The sequence below is a fragment of the Sus scrofa genome, chromosome 13 (genome assembly GCF_054392235.1).
Source record: "Sus scrofa isolate SSC_HxYL_T2T_F1_AM1 chromosome 13, Sscrofa_HxYL_maternal_Yorkshire_Landrace_v2.0, whole genome shotgun sequence".
NCBI lineage: Eukaryota > Metazoa > Chordata > Mammalia > Artiodactyla > Suidae > Sus > Sus scrofa.
In genome coordinates this window covers 154,010,831-154,032,803 of record NC_139395.1, presented here as the reverse complement: position 1 = coordinate 154,032,803, position 21,973 = coordinate 154,010,831, and the positions used below count along the sequence as shown (strand labels likewise).

Genomic DNA, 21,973 nt, shown 5'->3' with positions numbered 1-21,973 from the left:
AGGGAGCATATGGATGTAATGTAAAGAACACTAGACTTGGAGACAGAGCATTTGGATTTATGATTTAGCTCTGCCACTTACTAGCTATGTGTCCTTGGACAAGTCACTTTATATCTATGAGTTTGATTTATCATTCATAGAAAGAATATAGTAATTTTGACCCCACATGATTATTGGAAGGCCAAAGGAAGTATACTTTGTAAACTATGATGATACATAAATTATATTTTATTATAAATATATTAATTTGTTTTAAATTATTGAGTTTCATATTTAAATTATGGAATAAAGTGATATGAAATAATCAGTGTGGCCATTTATTCACAGAATTGCCAGGGGCAAATTACCTCTGTTATAAATTAATCAATAAATATTTATTGGATGCTTCTGTGCCCTCAGTAGAACAAGAGCTTGTTGAGAATATGGATAAAGTATGAAACTGATCTCTGATGTCAAGTCACAGAAAATCTGGCCACATGAGCAAGATAACTATGATTTAAGTTTAAAAAATATAATGCCTTAATTAAGGGCTTAGCTGTATGGGTCAGTTTAAATAATGTTCTAATTTATAGATTAGTCAGATAGTTGATTAAAATATTCATGAAAAGCTTCAGGAAAAAAGTAAGATTTAGATAGGCGTTAAAGAATGACTTGGGCCTTGAAAGGAGTATTGAGTAGTGGTTTTAGAAATTATGGGGTTTGCTAGAATGAGATCAATTCAGGAAAAAAATTGAAAGTCTTTTGTAGGTATTTAGAAATAGGGAACCACAGAGGAATTTTGAGGAAGTATTAAGTGAAAGAAAGCAATGTTTTTAGTAAGATTTACCCAAAAGGAGTGTGGGTCTGAAGAGAGAGACACTGAAACCTGAAACTTGAGATTCCAACTGAGAGGCTTTTGTGATAAAGTACATTAAAATAGCCAAGATCTGAAACAGAGTGCTGCTTGTAGGAATTGAAGGACAAAAACCCACTGAATTTGGTCAACAATTGAACTAGGGAAAGATACCATAGATGAGTCAAAGATAACATGTTTTAGGAATAGTGGTTTCATATGCATTAATAATAGTTTTTTGAAAGAGAGAAAGATAAGTCTGATTATAAATCAGTAGAGTTGTTTAGAAAGCAGAAAAAGAGAGAGAAAAAAGTCTTTAATGTTTATTTATCAATCATCAGAATATAGATGCTTTTTGGAGTTATGAGAATGAATGATAAAGGAACAAAGGAAGAGCAAATGAACAGAGAACCAGAAAGTGAGCTTAGGAAAATGCCTTCTATTAAAAAGCCTTGAGAAAAGAAGGTGTGTCTACCAGAAATAGAAACTGAAAATGTGTGGTTACAAAGATCAAACACTGTATGTATTTGTGCATATAAATTCCTGTACATCATTAGTGATGTTAGGACCATTTCTAATAGTGTTAAGCAAATTATAAATGTACTATAACCAAGTCTTATCACTTCCAAGCCACATATGTTCTTTGTTTTTCAGAGGAGTGGTAATGAGGATGGAACTTTTTATTTGCCAGGAGCTGGGAGAAATAGTTTAATTTTACTCAGCAAAATATAAATGTATTTTATTAATAATTTCTAATTAGAACAGTAGCACATGAAAATGCCAGGAAAAAAAAAAAAAACCTACAATACACAGCAGTAGATAATAAAAAACTTTCTTACTGCCCTTCCAGAAGGAACTACTATTATTAAATTTCTTATGTATTCTCTTCCAAATGATATATGCATATGTATACTCATTTATGTACATATACATTATCTTTTTTGTACAAATGACAGTATATTCTATGTGCTCTTCTGTATCATACTTTCTTCACTTGATAGTGTACAGTATTTCGACTGTGATTCCATATTAGCAAATATGGGACTTTAATCTGTATAGCCACATGGTAATAAATGTTAATGCCATGTTAAAGTAAATTTATTAACAATTTTTAATATTGCTCAACCATCAGTTTCACATCTAGATTGAATTGTATGTTTCTTCTACAAGTGTCATAAATAATGCATTTCTCTTCAGATAAGTAGTAATTATGATAGTATTTCACCTTCTTGGGGGCTAGGATTAAAAGGCTGAGGCTACTCAAAAACAACCAATCTAATAAAGTTATATAATTGGTATCTTAGTACCTACTACAAGCCAGGCTTTGCATTGAACATATTTATATACATATGATCTTCATAACAGTCTAATTTAGTTATTTTGTCATTGCAATGGGTAAGGAAATTGAAAATCAGGCAAGTTAACTAATTTGCCTAAGATCAAACTGTTAATAAATGCTAGACACAAATTGAACCTAACACTGACTCCAAAGAAAATTTTTTTATTCAGTGTTTCACAGTACAATAAGTACTTCTACAAGGGTGAAACTTTGCTACCAGTTTTATTATTTTAAAAGAGACAATAATCTGAAACAGATGTAACTAACTAAAATAATGATTTATTTATGACTTTTGCTTATTTTATGCTAATATCTCAGCTATTTTATTTTTGTAGCAATTTTTCCTTCCCGACCAATGAGATCCCTAGAGAGGAGTGAGAAGACAAAGAAGAAACTAGTAGTATTCTTCAAATTAAAAAACAAATCCAACCACCCCAAACCCCCCACCAAAGTATTGAAATAATGTTGAAAAACTTAAAACAGCTCTAAGAGATAAGGGACATGGGGGGAAACACCTATCTGAGAAAAGTTTGAGTAGCAAATAGTATGAAGACTGTATACTGTTGTATAGATATACACCTAAACAAGGGCAGGCTTTTTCTCAGTTTGGGGTTTTTTTTTGTTTGGTTGGTTTTTGTTTCTAGTTTCTCCTCTCATAGCCTATGACTTATAAAAATAAATATGAGTAGGTCCTAGAGCTTCTCAAGACTGGAAGGACTGTGAAGGCCTTCTATTCTAGTTGTCCATCCAAGACTTGAATACAAAATTCCTGCCAAGTGATTGTTGAGTTTGGGATTAAATACTTTTTAAAGTAGCCACTAGAAATTGCTGATAAAATGAAAACAGCATGGGTTAAAGATTCAGCTCTATTACTTACTAGTCTTTGTAACCTTTGCCAATCTCATAACCTCTTTAGACTTCAGTTTTCTCTGTGAAATGGAAAAGTGATAATACTTGCTCTAACTACTGAGAATCACATAATATATATGTAAAATGTTGTTGTAAATACTGTAACTGTAGCTTTCCTTTATTATTTATTAGTTCTTCATTGTAGTTGGAAAACAATGTCTTCCCTGACCACTATATTAGCCCCTTCCCACCAACCACACATCATTTCTTATACTATTACCCTTGTTATTTTTCATAGTTCACATTACTTTCTGAATTAATCTTATTTGTTTACTTGTTTGTAGATATGCCTAGAATGTAAACTCTATAGGAACAAGGAACTTGTCAATCTTATTCCCCATATATTCTTTGTTCTTAGAAAAGTTTCTGGAACATAACTAAGGCAGGGAGGGATGGAGAAAGGGAGAATTGAATTTTAAGAACTTGAAAATCCTAAGCTGTCCTCAGACTCTATGCTTTTTTGAGGTATATACTCTTGGGCACACAGTAGACAGTCTTTAAGTACCTGTTAAATCACATTAAATTGAAAGCAATTTTTTTAAGTATAAATGTGTTGCTGTCTGGGGAGGGGGGAGGATGCCCTAGGGGTTTGGGATGGAAATGCTATAAAATTTGGTTGTGATGATTGTTGTAAAACTATACATGTGATAAAACTCTTTGAGTAAAAAGAATAAATTATACAGTGGCAGAATGAAAAAAAAAAGTGTCTCTGTCATAGGGAGGTGAATATGTATTATAGCTGAGCAAAGCAGAACTATTTTCTTAGTATACTTCTTGGGAGGCATGAAATCAGATCCAAATGGAAAGTTATGGAAGACTAAGATAAATGTGAGATGGATATGACAGACTTGCTCTCTTCAAATAATCTACTACCTACACTACCTCATGGTTATTAACTCTATGCTATGCACCTTTTCACTTTTCCTCATTCATATAATGGTTTTAAACATTAAGTTTCAGAAACACAATGTATGTATTTTTTAAAGTGCTCTTTGTTACATCTTACTTTGGCCCATATTTTGGTTTTCTTATATGGAAGATAAAGGAAATACATGTTTGGTGATTTTATAAAATGGTAAATATGAAAATTTTTCCATTTTTTCTGTTCTACTTGTAGAATTTCAAGAACCCTATGCCGTTGCAGTACTTCTGGAGAAAGATCTCATTGTAGTTGATCTGACACAAAGCAAGTAAGTTAGCCATGTACAGATTATCATTAACTGTTTTTAAATTCTATTGCAACTAAAGTATAAGAGGACATTATAGAATTGCCATTAGAATTCTTTAGATGGTAAATATTCTTTATGTAGAATATTTTTTGCTAGAATGACATAAATGTAATTTGGTTCAATAATGAAAACTAAACCAGGAGAGATAAAGAGATACTGAGAAAATAGTGAGATAATTTTAAGGCAACACCTAAGGTTCTAAAGGATACATCTGGAGACACAGAACACATAAAATAAATGACATTTCTGCTCTTTCTGTAAGCCAAAATAATTATTACAAAAACTTATGGAATTTGACTACTGTGATAGACAATACAGAAGAGTAGTATCTCAAGGGCAGAGAAGATAGAGGCTTTCTTTTACTTTCTTTTCTTCTTCATTATGTTGTGGGCAGTGGAAGCAAATATAAAATATTGCTCTTAGAGTAGTGCTCTCAACTACTTCACATGGACAATAAAAGTAGACTTGAAATTGATAAACACTGTCTTCCTGCTACACACTTTCATTGTCAGTGATGGTAGTCATGAAACTCATTTTCTCTCATCCTATGCTCTAGACCTACTGATCTTTTTAAACCCCTTATATTTATAGAGCTTTTGCTCATTCTCTCACTCTTCATGGAATAATCACAACTTCCTTTTTCTCCTTATTAACATTTATTTATTTATTTATTTATTTATTTATTTTTGTCTTTTTGCCATTTCTTGGGCTGCTCCCGCGGCCTATGGAGGTTCCCAGGCTAGGGGTCCAATTGGAGCTGTAGCAGCCGGCCTACACCAGACCACAGCAATGCAGGATCCGAGCCGCGTCTACGACCTACACCACAGCTCACAGCAACGCTGGATCCTTAACCCACTGAGCAAGGGCAGGGACCTGAACCTGCAACCTCATGGTTCCTAGTTGGATTCGTTAACCACTGCGCCACGACGGGAACTCCTCTCCTTATTAACATTTATAAGAACCTCAACTCAGATATAATTTCCTCATTAAAAAAATCTTATCTGTATAATTTGGTCAAATATCCTTTTAAGGGCTCTCTTAGCCCTGTCTCTCTCCTTCATAGCTTTGACATAGATGAAAATTTCCATTAGTTAGTGTTTTAAAGATTGTCTCCCTACTAGATTATAGGCCTCATGAAGGAGGGCCTTTGTCTCCACATGAAGTAGGTTCTTAATACATTTTTGTTGAATAAAGTACAGTCTGAGATTTACTTTCAATGTAGATTGTGAATGTAAGAGCCAAAGTTCTTCTCTGTGATAATTCGAAGCATGTAATATTTCAGTATTTTGTAAAGGAATAAGATATGGGGTCATAAGAATAACTGAATTCTGCCTGGATGCTCTATTTATCAACATTATTTGATTAAATTTTGTGTACATGTGTGGATTTATGCCTCTTCCTCGAAGTTCTAACGTAGGTTTTGTTAAAATGTACTCTTCTGATCTCATTGGTACTCAACTCTTCTTTCCATGTCATATGTTGGTTCTTCATACCTTTTCTAATTGTCTAACCTCCTCTAAGGCCCACTATACTTTACCTTTAATACTTACATTCTTTAGTATATATTCTTTTATTATGATAAATAATATATAAAAGCTACTAATTTTATACATTAAAATTATAAATTAATCCTTATGCTTTTCATTACCTTATATAAGCATGTGAATTGACATTTTGTTTCTAAGTTTTTATCTAACATTATTCTTTCTTCAGCACCATGTTTTAAAAACTATGTGACATTCCCACTTCATTGTCTATTACAAGAAGTTTAATGTGTTGGAAGCTGAATGTGCTCTCTTTCCCTCCAGTTACCTTTTAGCCATGTTTAATGTTAACAATTAAATTGCAGCTTTTCAAACTAGTCTATTCCTTATTTCCTTCTTTTCCACTTAATCCTCTATATGAAAGCAAGCATTAGGGCTTACAGATTTCCTCTTCTTGGTTTAAAGGATTTCTATCCTTGTTTACATGTCTACAACAACCAATTTACACTTTTACATGTAAATTTCTATAACACATTTTTAGTTATTATTTCTTTCTCAAATATATTTTTTCTACTTGTTACCAATATAATGAAATGATTTTCCCCAAACATTTTCATGACGTTCGCCTTCTCATGTGTCTATCATTGTAACCTCTTGATATTATCAAATCCCAGGTTGTAGGTCTGATCTAACCAGACCTAATTCTTTAATATTACATCTAATTCTTTAATATCAGAAATGTTGATAATTTATTTTCTGAAACAGAGAACCTCTGATCTATTAAGTTTAACCTACTTGCTATTTATTAAATATGACTTTCTCCTTTCCATATGATTTTGCATATACTATTGTTCCTATCCAGAAAACCATTTGAGATTAGAGGGAAGACAACCCCTGTCAACACACAGACACATACACAGACACACACACACACACCATACTCTTTCTGGAGTTTAAGTTTCTAATTATCCTATAATATGGAAAAAATTAATTTTAACAGTCCCCTTCCCCCCCACCAAAAGAGTATTGTATCAGAAGTAATATGATCACACAGACCTAGAACAGATGCATCATAGAATAATACTCAGTTCCCTCTATCACAGTGCCTGCATAATATATTGTGGCTCTAAGAATTCTTAATTTGCTTCTGTACTGATATCCCTTTTTAAAATGATAGTAGGCTTAAGGATATGAAATGTACTATATCCATAAGGCTGCATTCCCACTATGTTCTCTAGTTTACATGGAAAATGATCTTAAACATATATAACCACAGATAAACCCACATAGCACACACATCTTTCAGTTTCTCCCTATAAAAAAACAAAATCAAAATACCTGCCTACATATTACCTCACTTGGAAACACTGTAAAATTTATTAAAATATTTTAATACTTACAAGTATATTATATAAATATTTAGATAAAATTGTGAAGTACCTTGTTGAGATAAAAGTCAACTTGCTGCATATTTTCAGTTCAATGTAATTTAGTCTATCCATATTAGTAAAGTGATCTTACTGTGGAATTTTGGAATTACAGAAAAGAAAATGAATTCACTCAAGTAAAATTCTACCAGTATTCATATTACATTTCATAAATAAATACTTTTAAAAGAGAATTCTTATTCATGTGATCATTGTTTTATGATGCTTAAAAAGGAGTTAAGTGAAATGTATAATTAATACTTCAAAGATTTTAGGATTTGTTTTATAAAATTTATTTTATTTTAATATCATTGCAAAATGACACTAATATATTATCTTCATTTGTTAGCTTTCCAATCTTTGAAAATCCATATCCCATGGATATTCATGAATCACCAGTTACATGCACAGCATACTTCGCTGATTGCCCACCAGATTTGATTCTAGTGCTCTACTCCATAGGAGTCAAGCATAAAAAACAAGGATACAGTAATAAGGTAAAAAAAAAAAAAAAAACAACTAGAAATAACTTTTCATATATTTGTATTCATATCATGTGATCATACTTTTTTCTATTTTTTATTTTCTAACTTTCTGTAAAAGGAGACTTGAACTAAATTCTTTTGAAATTATAAGCTGGCACTTATAAAAGACATAATTTTTGAAATTCAAATTTCCTAAATGCCACATAGCTTTAAATCTACATGACTATAAATTTCTGATATAACAGTTATACAATTATATAATAAGATATACTTATCGATCATGTAAATTTATATACTGAGTATATATTTAAAATAATATATATTTGAATTATAAGGTGTTCATTCTAATTATTTTATGTGAAGGATTATGTTTTAAGAAATCCAAGAAATCAACTCTCTCTCTAGGTAATTATTTCTATCTATCCATTGATGAAATGTTTAATAAGATATAATTATCAAACGTCGCTTGTTTAATAACTTTCTAAGATTTCATTTTCTTATATTTCACTACAGGATTCAAATACTTACAATTGTTATACCCCCTTGTTGTGATTTCCATTATTTGCACAGGACTGTTGGGACGGACAACTGTAGGAGGCACAATTTACATAGTATTTAGTGTTAAATGACACCACAACAATTTGGTGATACATAGACTATGTGGAAAGTTTAGAAAGACTGCATTTGTATGATTAAAGATACTTTGAATTTTTTATATGAATGGTAATATTTGTTAAAATCTGTATTTTTAAAGAATATGGAATTGTGCATTTGGAATTGTTCAATGAAATAATTAAAAGATAGCTACGTATTTCATTCTTTATTGCTTAAGAGCTATTTACTTTAAGTGAAAATTTTACCATTACTTAAAGTATTTTTATTTTAAATTTCTGTAATTTAAATTTAAAAACTAAGACTTATAAATTTTTCCTATAATTTGTTTAGGAGTGGCCAATAAGTGGAGGAGCTTGGAACCTTGGCACACAAACATATCCAGAAATTATTATTACTGGGTAAGTGGGCTATGATTTGTGAATTTATCAATTTCTCAACAAAAATATTTCATTGAATTTTCACACTTTCTCATAATTATGTTCTAGGGATGCTGACAGTTTAAATAAAAATATAAGACAGTTTATATCCACAGATTATAAACTTTATAAAAGAAATAAAAAACTATTGAAAATACAGATAGATATATAATGAAAATAAGTATAGATTATAAGAGCAGAAGAAAGTCAAAATCATGATTCTCTTGAAAAATCATAAGAGTCTAGTCAAGGAAGAATTTCTGTAGAAGTCATATAGATTATTAGTCTTAGAAAGGCCCTTACCAGTATCTCTTGATTCCATCCAAATCCAGGAGTCAGTACTTTGTATCCCCATCAGGTGGTTAGTTGAAGTATGCTTCAAAACTTATAGTACCAGAAATGTTACTACTTCCTGTAGCCACCCACTTCATGTTCTAATAGTAGGAATGAAAATAGAAACATAGCACAGATAAAGATGAGATTTAAAAGATAATAAGGGGTTTGGCTTATGAGATATGGAATAGACGTACTTTTCCCTGTTCTCACTACATACAACTGAAAAACTTGGACATTATATATTAAACAAACATAATATGACTGGAAAAGAAAGGTCATACTGGCTAGAGCTCCAGAGGCCTAAGGAATGACATAGTGGTAAGTTTCCTAGCTTTTCTTTTTGCCTCATATATCCCAGAATTGCAGCTGAAGAAGCCAGCAACTTGGAACTACCAACGGGCACAGACCTAAAAAGCCCAACAAAAGCTATCTCTCTCTAGCCAAAAAATGAGCAAAAGGGCAGCCAACAAAACAAAAAATTCTTAGAAAATAATCTTTCTACTATAGTTAACCACCACAGGAAAAAAAAACCCAAAAAAACTACAGCCCCACCCCAATCTATTTCATCAAAGGTTGACTGGGAAGCCCGGATTTTCATCAGTCTATAACAAGGTGCCTCACTTGCCCATGAGGGGAGTGTCCAGAAACTGACTCTGAAACAAAAGGCTGAATAAGGAGATGGGATTTTTAACTCGGCTGGGTGGTAATGAAACTCATTACCTGACAGAGATCATGTGGGGAACCAGAATTCCCACCACTGCCCAGCAGTAATGAGGAGCCACACACCCTCCCCCTTTGGTGTCAGTGGAAGTCCAGTGAGGAGGGAGAAAAGAAAAAGAACAGGGCTGAAACAGTTCATAAGGAATTAATGGCTAAAAAGTCCCCAAATTTGGCAAAAGACATGAACCTAGCATGAAGCAGAGTGAACACAAGCAATCTACAAGACACATCATAGCCAAATTTCTGACTACTAAACACTAGTATTGATTGTGACAAGGCTCTTAGATATTATACCAAAAGCACAGAAATTATCCAAAATGGATGCTGGATTACTGGCATGGCCGCTCAAGCAGCAGGAGAATTTGCAGGAAATAAAGGAAGCGCAAAAAAAAAAAGTTCTTAAACATAAAAGGTTAAGAAAAAGAATTCATAAAAAGTTAATAAAAAGAAACTCCTCACTCCCTTCCTCAGACTCACCATGGCTTTCTTTCCTATCACCTAGATGCTTCACCAGAGCCAGCAGGGAGCTTTTTAAGCTCCCTATCTGTCTTCAGAGCAAAAGAGCTTGGACACCAGGAAGAATGGGCTGTGAGATCACTTCCTTGAAAGGGTGGTTCATGCCCTCACTCCTGGCTCCATTTCAGTTCAGTAGAATCTTGCTCTGGGATATTTACCCCTTCTTTGAAGGCCATAGGATTGACCTAACTATGAGTAATAGCTGTGCTGCAAACATGAAAAAGGGGTTGCAGCTTTCCTAGTTTTAGCTATGTACTTAAGCTTTTAACAGCCCAGGCCACATGCAGTTATGCGTTTAATAAATGTACTGATGAAAAAGGAAAATACATAAATAACAACAACAAAAAAATAGATTAAATGGTCTTTACCATCAGGTGAAAAGATAACAATAAATGGGAGAAAAAATTTTAACTCATATCTCTAATAAGTGTTTAGTGTCAAGAATATATAAAGAGAAGTTCCCATCATGGTGCAGCAGAAACAAATCCAACTAGGAGCCATGAAGTTGCAGGTTCGATCCCTGGCCTCACTCAGTGGGTTAAGGATCCAAAATTGCCATGACCTGTGATGTAGGTTGCAGATATGTCTTGGATCTGGTGTTACTGTGGCTGTGGCATAGGCTGACAGCTGTAGCCCCGATTAGACCCCTAGCCTGGGAAACTCCACATGCCACAGGTGTGGCCCTAAAAAGACAAAAGACAAAAACAAACAAACAAACAAACAAAAAGAATGTATAAAGAAATCTTACAGTTCAAAAACAAGAAGACAAACATATCAGTTTTTTAAAAGTGGGCAGGAATTACCGTCGTGGCTCAGTGGTTAATGAATCTGATTAGGAACCATGAGATTGCAGGTTCCATTTCTGGCCTCACTCAGTGGGTTAAGGATTCAGCGTTGCCGTGGCATTGCCATGAGCTGTGGTGTAGGTTGTAGATGTGGCTCGGATCCAGCATTGCTGTGGCTCTGGCATAGGCAGGTGGCTACAGCTCCTATTAAACCACTAGCCTGGGAACCTCCATATGCCACGACTGCAGCCCTAGAAAAGACAAAAGAAAAAAAATTAAAAGTGGGTGAAGATTAAGTCCCATTTGTTTATTTTTGTTTTTATTGTCAATACTCTAAGAGGTGGATCTGAGAAGATGTTGCTGTCGTTTATGTCAGAGAGTGTTTGGCCTGTTTTCCTCTAAGAGTTTTATAGTGTCTGGTCTTATATCTAGGTATTTAATCCATTTGGAGTTTATTTTTGTGTATGGTGCTAAGGAGTGTTCTAATTTCATTCTTTTCCATGTGACTGTCCAGTTTTCCCAGCACCACTTGTTGAACAAGCTGTTCTTTCTCCATTGTATATTCTTGCCTCCTTTGTCACAGATGAGTTGGCTGCAGGTGTGTGGGTTTAATTCTGGGCTTTCTATCCTGTTCCACTGATCTATACTTCTGTCTTTGTGCCAGTACCATATGTTTTTGATGATTGTTGCTTTGTAGTATAGTCTGAAGTCCAGGAACCCGATTCCTCCAGCTCCATTTTTCTTTTTCAGGATGTCTTTTGCTATTCTGGGTCTTTTGTGCTTCCAAACAAACTTTAACATACTTTGTTTGAGTTCTGTGAAAAATGTCCTTGGTAATTTGATAGGGATTGCATTGCATCTGTATATTGCCTTAGGTGGTATAGTCATTTTGATAATATTGACTCTTCCAATCCACGAGCATGGTATATCTTTACATCTATTTGTGTCATCTTAAAGTTTCTGCACAGCAAAGGAAACCCTAAACAAAATGAAAAGACAACCCACAGAATGGGAGAAAATCTTTGCAAGTGAATCAACTGACAAGGGATTAATCTCCAAAATTTATAAACACCTCCTACTGTTCAATACCAAAAAAACAAACAACCCCATCAAAAAATGGGCAGAAGATCTAAACAGACAGTTCTCCAAAGAAGACATACAGATGGCCAAAAAACACATGAAAAGATGTTCAACATCACTCATTATTAGAGAAATGAAAATCAAAACCACGATGATTTACACCAGCCAGAATGGTCACCGTTAAAAAGTCTACAAACAATAAGTGCTGGAAAAGGTGTGGAGAAAAAGGAACGCTATTACACTGTTGGTGGGATTGTAAATTGGTGCAACCACTGTGGAAAGCAGTATGGCGATTCCCCAGAAAACTAAACATAGAACTACCATTTGATCCAGCAACCCCACTCCTAGGCATCTATCCAGAGAAAACCATGACTCGAAAAGACACATGTGCTCCGATGTTCACTGCAACACTATTAGCAATAGCCAAGACATGGAAACAACCCAAATGTCCATCAATAGAGGAGTGGATAAAGAAGAAGTGGTACATATACACAATGGAAAATTACTCAGCCATTAAAAAGAAGGAAATACCAGCATTTTTAGCAACATGGATGAACCTAGAAATTATCATGCTAAGTGAAGTCAGCCATACAATGAGACACCAACATCCAATGCTTTCACTGACATGTGGAATCCAAAAAAAGGACAGACTGAATTTCTTTGCAGAGCAGATGCTGACTCACAGCATTGAAAAACTTATGGTCTCCGGAGGAGACAGTCTAGGGGGTGGAGGGATGTGCTTGGGCTGTGGGATGGAAATCCTGTGAAATTAGATTGTTACAATCATTATACAAAAAAAAAAAAAAAAAAAAAAGAAGCCACCTTGGTTTTAGGTCAAGACTGGTGGAAAGGGGAACTTTTTCACTAAGATTTTACATGCAATAATGTTACAGTCTCCCCCAGTTTCTTTCTAATTATTACAATTATCCATATGGGAAGATGCGGGGAAATGTTTAATATGATTTTTTATATATTAAAAAATAGTAAAAAATTTAAAAAGTGAGCAAAGAATTTGTATAGTTGTTTTCAAAAAAGATATACAATGGCTAACGAAAAGATGCTCAATATCATCAGTCACTGGGGAAATGAAACTCAAAAATAAGATGATATATACCCCTTCATACCCAGTAGGATGGCTAAATTTTTTTAGAAAAGGAAAATAACAAATATTGACAATGACATGGAGAAATTGGAACTGTATACATTGCTGGTGGGAATGTAAAATTATGCAGCTTATATGTAAAATTATTTGGAAATTTCTTAAAAAGCTAAACAAATTATCATATGACCTAGCACTTCCACTTTTAGCCATATACCCAAAATAATTTAAGGTAGTAATTTAAACAAAGACTTATACATGAATGCTTGTAGCAGCATTATTCACAATAGCCAAAATGTGGAAACAATTCACATGCTCATCAACTGATGAACAGTTGAATAAAATGTATAGTCATACAATGAATATTATTCTGCCTTAAAAAAATGAATTTCTGAGGTTTCACTGTGGCTCAGCAGGTTAAGGATATGCTGTTGTCTCTGTGGCTGTGCAATTTCAATCCCCAGCCCAGCTCAGTGGATTAAGGATTTGGTGTTGATGTACCTGTGGCTCAGATTTGATCCCTGGCCTGGGAACTTCCATATGCTATGGGTGCACCCCCCCCAAAAAAAAGGAAGTTCTGATACATGATATAACATGAATGAACTGTGAAAACACGCTATGTGAAAGAAAGAAGCCATATGCAAAATACCATATATTTTATAATTCCACTTACATAAAATATCAAGAATAGGCAAATCCTTAGAGACAGTAGTAGTAGCTTAGTGATTGACAGAGACTTGTAGAGGAAAAAATGAGGAGTGGTGCTTAGTAAATATTGAATTTACTATTGGAGTGACAAAAATATTCTGGTACTTGATAGAGATATAATATTGTGAATTAATAAATGTCACTGAATTGTATACTTTAAAATTATTAAATTAGTTAACTTTATGTCAGATAATTTTTTTCACAGTGAAAAATATGTTCAAGAAAACAGAATAAATATAAAAGAAGCACATTTCATTGAGAGGGACTAATAAATAGCATCAAATACAAGAGATAAAAACAATATATGAATACATTTATGTTACATTAACTATACGTGCACTGAAATGCTCCTGCTAAAATTAACTTTATAACTTTACATCTAAATAATCCAGTGCTGTTTAAAAATGTTTCCAATATATAAATGGACTCAGAAAGGTTCATTATAAATACATTACAAAAATATTAACAGAAAGATATTTGATGAAGCCAAAGTATGATGAGATAAAAATAAGGCATACAAAGAAAAAAAGTAAATTATGGCCTATTCAAAGGAAAATAATAAACCAACAGAAAAATCCCTGAACAAGACTTAATGGCATATCTACTAGATAGAAACTTTAAAGCTGGGTTATAGATACTCAAGAACTAAAGGAAGATATGGAGAAAGTCAGGAAAAATATTTATGAACCAAATGGAAATATCAATAAACAAAAAACTGAATAAAATCTAAAATAGACATTTGTCCAAAGAAGTCACTTGAAAGACAAAAGGCACATGAAAAGATGCTCAATATTGCTAATTACTAGAGAAATGCAAATCAAATTGTAATGAGATATCACTTCACACCAGTCAGAATGGCCATCATCCAAAAGTCTACAAACAATATATGCTAGAGAGGGTATGGGGAAAGAGGAGCCCTCTTACACTATTGGTGGCAATAGTGCAGTATCTATGTAAAACAGTATGCAGTTTCTTTTAACAACTAAAACTAGAGTTACCATGTGATCCAGCAATCCCACTCCAGGGCACATATCCAGAAAAGAGGAAAACTCTTCTCCAAAAAGTTATATTTGCTCCAATGTTCATAGCAGCACTAGTCAAGATGTGGAAGCAACCACAGTTTCCATTGATAGATGAATAGAGAAAACAAAATGTGATATATGTAAGTTTATATATACACACAATGGAATATTATTCAGCTTTGAAAAATAAAATCTTGCCACTTACAACAACATGGATGAAACTAGAGATTATTATGCTAAATGAAATAAGCTGGCTAGAGAAAGACATGTATGATTTCACCTGTATGTGTAATCCAAAAATCTAAATACATAAACAAACCTAACAAAACGAAAAAGACTCATAGATGCAAAGAATGAAGAAGTGGTTTCCAGAGTGGAGTGGGGTTGAAGGCTGAGTGAAATAGGTGAAGAAGATTAAGAAGTACAGACTTCTAGTTACAAAATAAATGAATTACAGAAATGAAGTGTACAGCAAGAATATAGTTAATAATGTTGTAATAACTGTGTTGACAAATGGTAACTAGACTTATTGTGATCATTTTGTAATGTACAAAAATATCAAACCACTATGTTGTACACCTAATTCTGGAGCTGAAATGTTCAATAACTGAAATGTAAAATAATTAGCATAATTCACCAGATGCATTAAAAAGCAGATACAAACATGTAGAAGAATCAGTGAACTTGAAGAGAGGATAATGGAAATTTTTGAGCCCAAGAAACATAGAGAAAGTAGAATAAGGAGTTCCCATCGTGGCTCTGTGGAAATGAATCTGACTAGCATCCATGAGGACTCAGGTTCGATCCCTGGACTTGCTTAGTGGGCTAAGGATCCTGCATTGCCATGAGCTGTGGTGTAGGTTGCACATGCAGCTTGGATCTGGCATTGCTATGGCATAGGCCAGTGGCTACAGCTCCAATTGGACCCCTAGCTTGGGAACCTCCATATGCTGTGGGTGCAGCCCTAAAAGGATCAAAAAAAAAAAAAAAGGTAGAATAAAAGTAAACAGAATCCAAGGGATTTGTGGATACCATCAGGTAAATCAAAATACACATTGTGGGAGTTCCAGATGGAGAGAGAGAGAGAGAGAGAGAGAGAGAGAGAGAAGGGGGCTGAGAGATTATTTGAAAAAATAAAACCCCAAACTTCCTGAGTTTAATAAAACATGAATCCAAGAAGCTTGATAAATCCCAACTATGATGAACTCAAAGATATCGACACTGAGACTCATTATAATCAAACTGTCAAAAGATAAAGCAAAACTGAGAATCTTGAAAGCAATAGGAGAGAAGTGACTCACTAAATACAAGGATTATTGGCATGTTTCTCATTTGAAACATTGGAGGCCAGAGGCAATAGGCCTATATAGTCAAAGAGCTAAAAGAAAAAAAAAATGTTGACCAAGAATCCTATGTGCAGCAAAACCATCCTTCAAAACTAAGGGAGAAATGAAGACATTTCCAGATAAACAAAAGCTGAGGGAATGTATTGTCACTAGACCTCTTCTGCAAAAAAAAAGAAAAAAAATGCTAAAGGGAGTCCTGTTAAGGTAAAAATGAAAGGATATTAGAAAATAATTTAAAGCCATAAATATCTCCAAAAAAATCTGATAAAGTGGACTTTATGGACAAAATATTTCCAGATATAAAGTAGATCACTTTATCATATTAAAAGTTTCAGTTTACAAAGAAGATGCCATAATTTAAAATTTGTATTCAGTAATATGGCTTCAGAATTAGTAATCAAAAATTGAGAAAAATTTTAAAATTGACAAAAAATTGTAGTTCAACACCTGTTATTGCTAAGAACAAAAAAATCAGTAAGAACATAGAAAATTTGGAAATTATGATTAATCACAGAAAATTTGGAAAATTTGATCTATATATTTGGAAAATACCACTGTAAAGAAAACAAAAGAGCAAGAAACAAAATTGGGATATTTTTAATATACATAACCAATGAAATTTTGTTTCCAGAATGCATACATAACTTCAAAGAAAAAGTCAATCAATCCAATTGAAAAATAGATTAAAAGGCCATTTTTCATTCAACACATATTGGCAGAAAATTTAGAAGTTTGTCAGTTATAAGTGGAAAGACATGGCTCAATGATAATTCTTCTCCATTGTAAATGGAAGTATAAATATGCAGATTTCTGAGCAGTTTGGCATTGTCTTGTAAATTTGAATGTTTTCATACCCTAAGATCCACCAATTCCACTCTTGTGCATAAACAGCAAAAAACATGTACAAGATACTTTTTTGGCTGCATTCTTTGTAAGAGCAAAAAAAGACACAGACACAACCCAAATGATCAATGATCAAATAGGATATATATTGTGATATGATCATATAATCACACAACATACTACTATATATTATATATATCAGTGAAATGAGTAAAATACAGCTATAAGCAACAATGAGTTTTATATATCTGATAATAAATGAAAAAGCAAGTCTTAAATTTACATATGACATGATTCCATTGTAAATATTTAAAAAGAAGCAAAGGTAATTTGTTGTTTATACATAGATAAAATGTGACAGTATTATAAAGAAAAGCAAGAAAATGATAAAAATTCAGAACAATGGTTACTTCTGGGACAAAAGAGGCAAGGTGACAGAATCAAGAAGAGAACCATATATATTCCATACAGTGGAATAATATTGTTATAAAAAGAATGAAATCTTGCCATTTTTTACAACATTGAATGGACCATCAGTCAGACAGAGAAAGATAAATATTATACAGTCTCACTTATATGTGAAATCTGAAAAAGAATCATATAGGCAAGCTCATATATACAAATAACAGATTGGTGGTGTCCAGAGGCAGGGGGCAGGGGTTGGGTGAAATGTGTAGAGGGAGTCAAAAGATAAAAACTTACAGCTGTAAAATAAGTCGTGGGATGTAATGTGTACAACATAGTGACTATAATTTATAACACTATATTGCATATTTAAAAGTTGCTAAGAGTAAATCTTTAAAGTTCTCGTCACAAGAATAATATCTGTTGGAGTTCCTGTCGTGGCACAGTGGTTAACGAATCCCACTAGGAGCCATGAGGTTGCGGGTTTGATCCCTGGCCTTGCTCAGTGGGTTAAGGATCTGACGTTGCCATGAGCTGTGATGTAGGTAGCAGAGCTGTGGTGTAGGTTGCAGACGCAGCTCGGATCCCACGTTGCTGTGGCTCTGGCATAGGCCGGTGGCCACAGCTCCAATTCGACCCCTAGCCTGGGAACTTCCATATACCGCGGGAGCGGCTCAAGAAAAGGCAAAAAGACAAAAAAAGAAAACAAAACAGAAAAAAAAACTCTTAACTATGTATGGCAATGGATATTAACTAGATTTATTGTGATGGTCATTTCACAATATATACAAATATTAAATCATTATGTTGTATACCTGAAACTGATATATGTCAATTATATCTCAATAAAACAAAAAGGAAGGCAATCATACATAGATGCAAGTTATTAGTAATTTTAGTTCTTTGGATGATTGGTTCATAGAATTTCAATATAATTGTATTCTATATATTAAATCTATATTTACACATATTGTTCTCTGAATGCCAAATATTACATGGTAAAAAATCCTGCCTGATTTTTCAGTAATAATGTTTTTGTTATAAATGAATAATTATAGTACCTAAATATAGAGGATATTCATAGCAGCTTTATTTATAATAACCAAAAACTAAAAATAACCCAAATGTCTGTCACTTGGTAAGTGGGTAAAGATGGAATGTATTCATATAATAGAATACTATTCAGCAATAAGAAGGAACACATTACTGATACATGCAACAGCAGGAACTGTCCTCAAAAACATTGTTAAATGAGAGATACGGACAGAAAAGAATAAATGATATGTGGCTTCCACTTGTATGAAAATCCTAGGGAAAAAGAAGAAATCAGTGGTTATCTACTGGAGATGGGTAAGAGGGTTGCATATTGGAATGATGTAACTTTTGAGGATGATAGATATGTTCTACAATTGGAATATGGTGTCAGTGGGATAAGCTTTAGAAAGACTAAAAGGTAGTTTGGGTACTCTGAATTTTATTTTTTGAGATTTTTGGGGGAGTATTCTATTTCCTTTACCTTTCCTCATAAATTCTAGAATCAGTTTGTTGATTTGTATAAAAATTTTGCATATGCCAATTGAGACTACATTGAATCTACACATTGGCTGGGGAGAACTGACATCTACTAAGTTTTATTGCTTAAGAATAAATACATTGTATCTCTTTATTTATGCCTTCTCTGTTTCTTTGATCAGCATCTTCTAGTTTTCAGCATATAGATCAAACACAAATTCTGCTGGGTTAAATAAATGTTTTCCATGGTTTCTGATGCAATTGTAAATGGTACTATTTTGTTAATTTCAATTTCCAAACATTCATTGTTGTTATATAGCAATACAATTGCGTTTGTACATTGATTTAGTATTTTACAATCATGCTGAATTAATGTATGAGTTCTAGTATACTTTTTGTAGATTTTTGGGGGATTTTCTGCCTAGCTTACTATGTGGTCTGCAAATAGAATTTTATTCATCCTCTTCAATCTTTATTCGTTTTATTTTTTTTTCTTCCCTTGTTGCAGTATAACTGCTAATGGACCTTCAATATAGTGTTGAATAAGAAAGGTGAAAGTGAACATCTTTTGCTTTATTCTTGTTCTTAGGGGGAAAGTATTCCATCTCTGCCACTGTTATGTGTGTTAGACACCATCTGCAGGCTGCTCCTAGCTGCCCTTTATCAGGTTGAAGATGTTTCCTCTGTTTTTGATTTATTGAGAGGCCTTTTTATCATGAATGGGTGATGAATTTTCTCAGATGCCTTTTCTACACTTATTCAGATGATGATATGGTTTTTCTTCTTCAGTTTGACAGTGTGATATATTACAATATGGTGATTGATATTTTTTAAACTACTTAATTGGCCTCACATTCCTAGGATAAACCCTACTTAGCCATGATGTATTATCCTTTCTATATATTTTTATTTTATTTGCTAATATTTTGTTGATAATTTTTACAGCTATGTTCAAGAGATATATTGATCTGTTATTTTCTTTTCTTGCAATGTTTTTGCCTAGGGTTTTGGTGTCATGATAAACCTGACCTCATGAAATGTGTTGGGAAGTATTATATCCTCTTTACTTGTAAATGGTTTCTTATAGAATTGCCATTATATTATTGCCAAATAATGAAACAGCTCTAGATAGGTTTAGGGATTTGCTTATTATATTTGAAGCTTTACCTCAATTTCACTATGATACTCATTTCAAAATTATTTTAATGTAATCTAAATTAAAATATACTGTTCAGCTGTACAGTGGGAAAATAAAATAAAAAAAATAAAAATAAAAAAATAAAATATACTGTTCATTCTTCAGGGCAGTTTTCTTTGTTTCCTATTACACATAAAATATTTGTATAATAAATCTAAATAATTATTGTCTTTCTAAAAATGGTTCTTGCATATTTAAAAAATAAACTTGTTTTAATCTTATAAATGGTTTAACATACATTAGTTTTTCTTTTAAATGGCATTTTAAAATCAAGTTTTAATAGTAATTCAAATGTTTATACATTTATAATAATTATGATTTTTTATTTACCATATTTAATACTAATTTATTTTTCATCTAGTCATGCAGATGGATCAATAAAGTTTTGGGATGCTTCTGCAAGTAAGTTTTATGTTTCTCCTTCTATTACAGAAAACACACAATTACTATTTATTCACAGCCATTCACTACTTTTTAGTTTGAATAGTTAGTACTTTAGATATGTATTTAACATACACATATAGCTGTGTTACAAAAATATATTTCCTAGGAGTTCCCACCTTGGCAGCAGTGGGTTAAGAATCTGACTGCAGCAGCTCAGGTTGCTATGGAGATGCAGGTTTAATCCCTGGCCCAGTACAGTAGGCTAAAGGATCTGGTCACAGCAGAGGTTGCAGCTATGGCTTGGGCTCAATCCCTGGCCTAGGAACTTCCATATGCTGCGGGTGCAACCATAAATTTTTTTTAATGTGTTTCCTATATTATTAAATCAGTTTAAAGTATTATCTCTACTGTACTTTTCTTCTGTGATATAAACAGGACTGAAATCATTCTATATTACCAACATATTCTATTTATGAGGCCATGTACTTTAGAAAAAGTACCAAACTATGTCAGATTAAGTCTGTTGAAGGAATTTCCTTCACCTTCTCGGTCTGTGGTCTTGGAAAGTGCTATTATCGCACTAATCTTCACTTTTGTTTGCCATTTGTCTACAAAGTACATTATAATCAAAATAAAAATTTGATAAATATAATATTTCTTTTGAAATATTGAGAATTAGTTTAAGGACTAAAGGTATTCTGTTCAGTGTTGAAGGTCATGCAAAGATATTTAAGTCTTGATTATACCCATTCATACCTTTCAGAAAACTTACAGGACAAACTATGATAAGAACTCTAAGTGAAGTACAATCTACATTCTATTTGTTATCAGAAATGGAATATTTATTTGAACCAGGGAGGTCTAGGAAGGATATTTTGATGGGGTACCATTTGGAAGATAGTTAGATTTTGGTTAGAGTTCCCATAGTGGCTCAGCGGTAATGAACCTGACTAGTATTCATGAGGATGCGGGTTTGATCCCTGGCCTCACTTAGTGAGTTAAGGATCTGGTGTTACCGTGAGCTTGATGTAGATTACAGACGCGGCTCAGATCTGACATTGCTGTGGCTGTGGCATAGGCCAGCAGCTGTAGCTCCAATTTGACCCCTAGCCTAGGGACCTCCATATGCTGTGGGTGCAGCCCTAGAAGCAAAAAAGAAAATAAAAATAAAAATAATTTAAAAATTAAAAAAAAGGTTCAGTAAGACTAGAAGAAAAAGAATAAGTGAGCAATATCTCTAAGTTTCTAAGGATGAATAACCAGCAAAATATAGGTAACTCTTT

General features: G+C 33.2%; 1 protein-coding gene across 37 annotated transcripts in view; it reads left to right on the top strand.

Moving 5' to 3' along the window:
* Window positions 1–21,973, top strand: part of STXBP5L (syntaxin binding protein 5L) — a 325,816-nt gene that overhangs the window by 171,800 nt on the left and 132,043 nt on the right. For all 37 annotated transcript variants that reach the window (XM_021070302.2, XM_021070300.2, XM_021070297.2 and 34 more), the window contains 4 exons: window positions 4,198–4,270; window positions 7,570–7,717; window positions 8,651–8,718; window positions 20,668–20,708. In XM_021070302.2, the coding sequence (XP_020925961.1) occupies window positions 4,198–4,270; window positions 7,570–7,717; window positions 8,651–8,718; window positions 20,668–20,708 (330 nt within the window). The remainder of the gene's footprint in view (window positions 1–4,197; window positions 4,271–7,569; window positions 7,718–8,650; window positions 8,719–20,667; window positions 20,709–21,973) is intronic.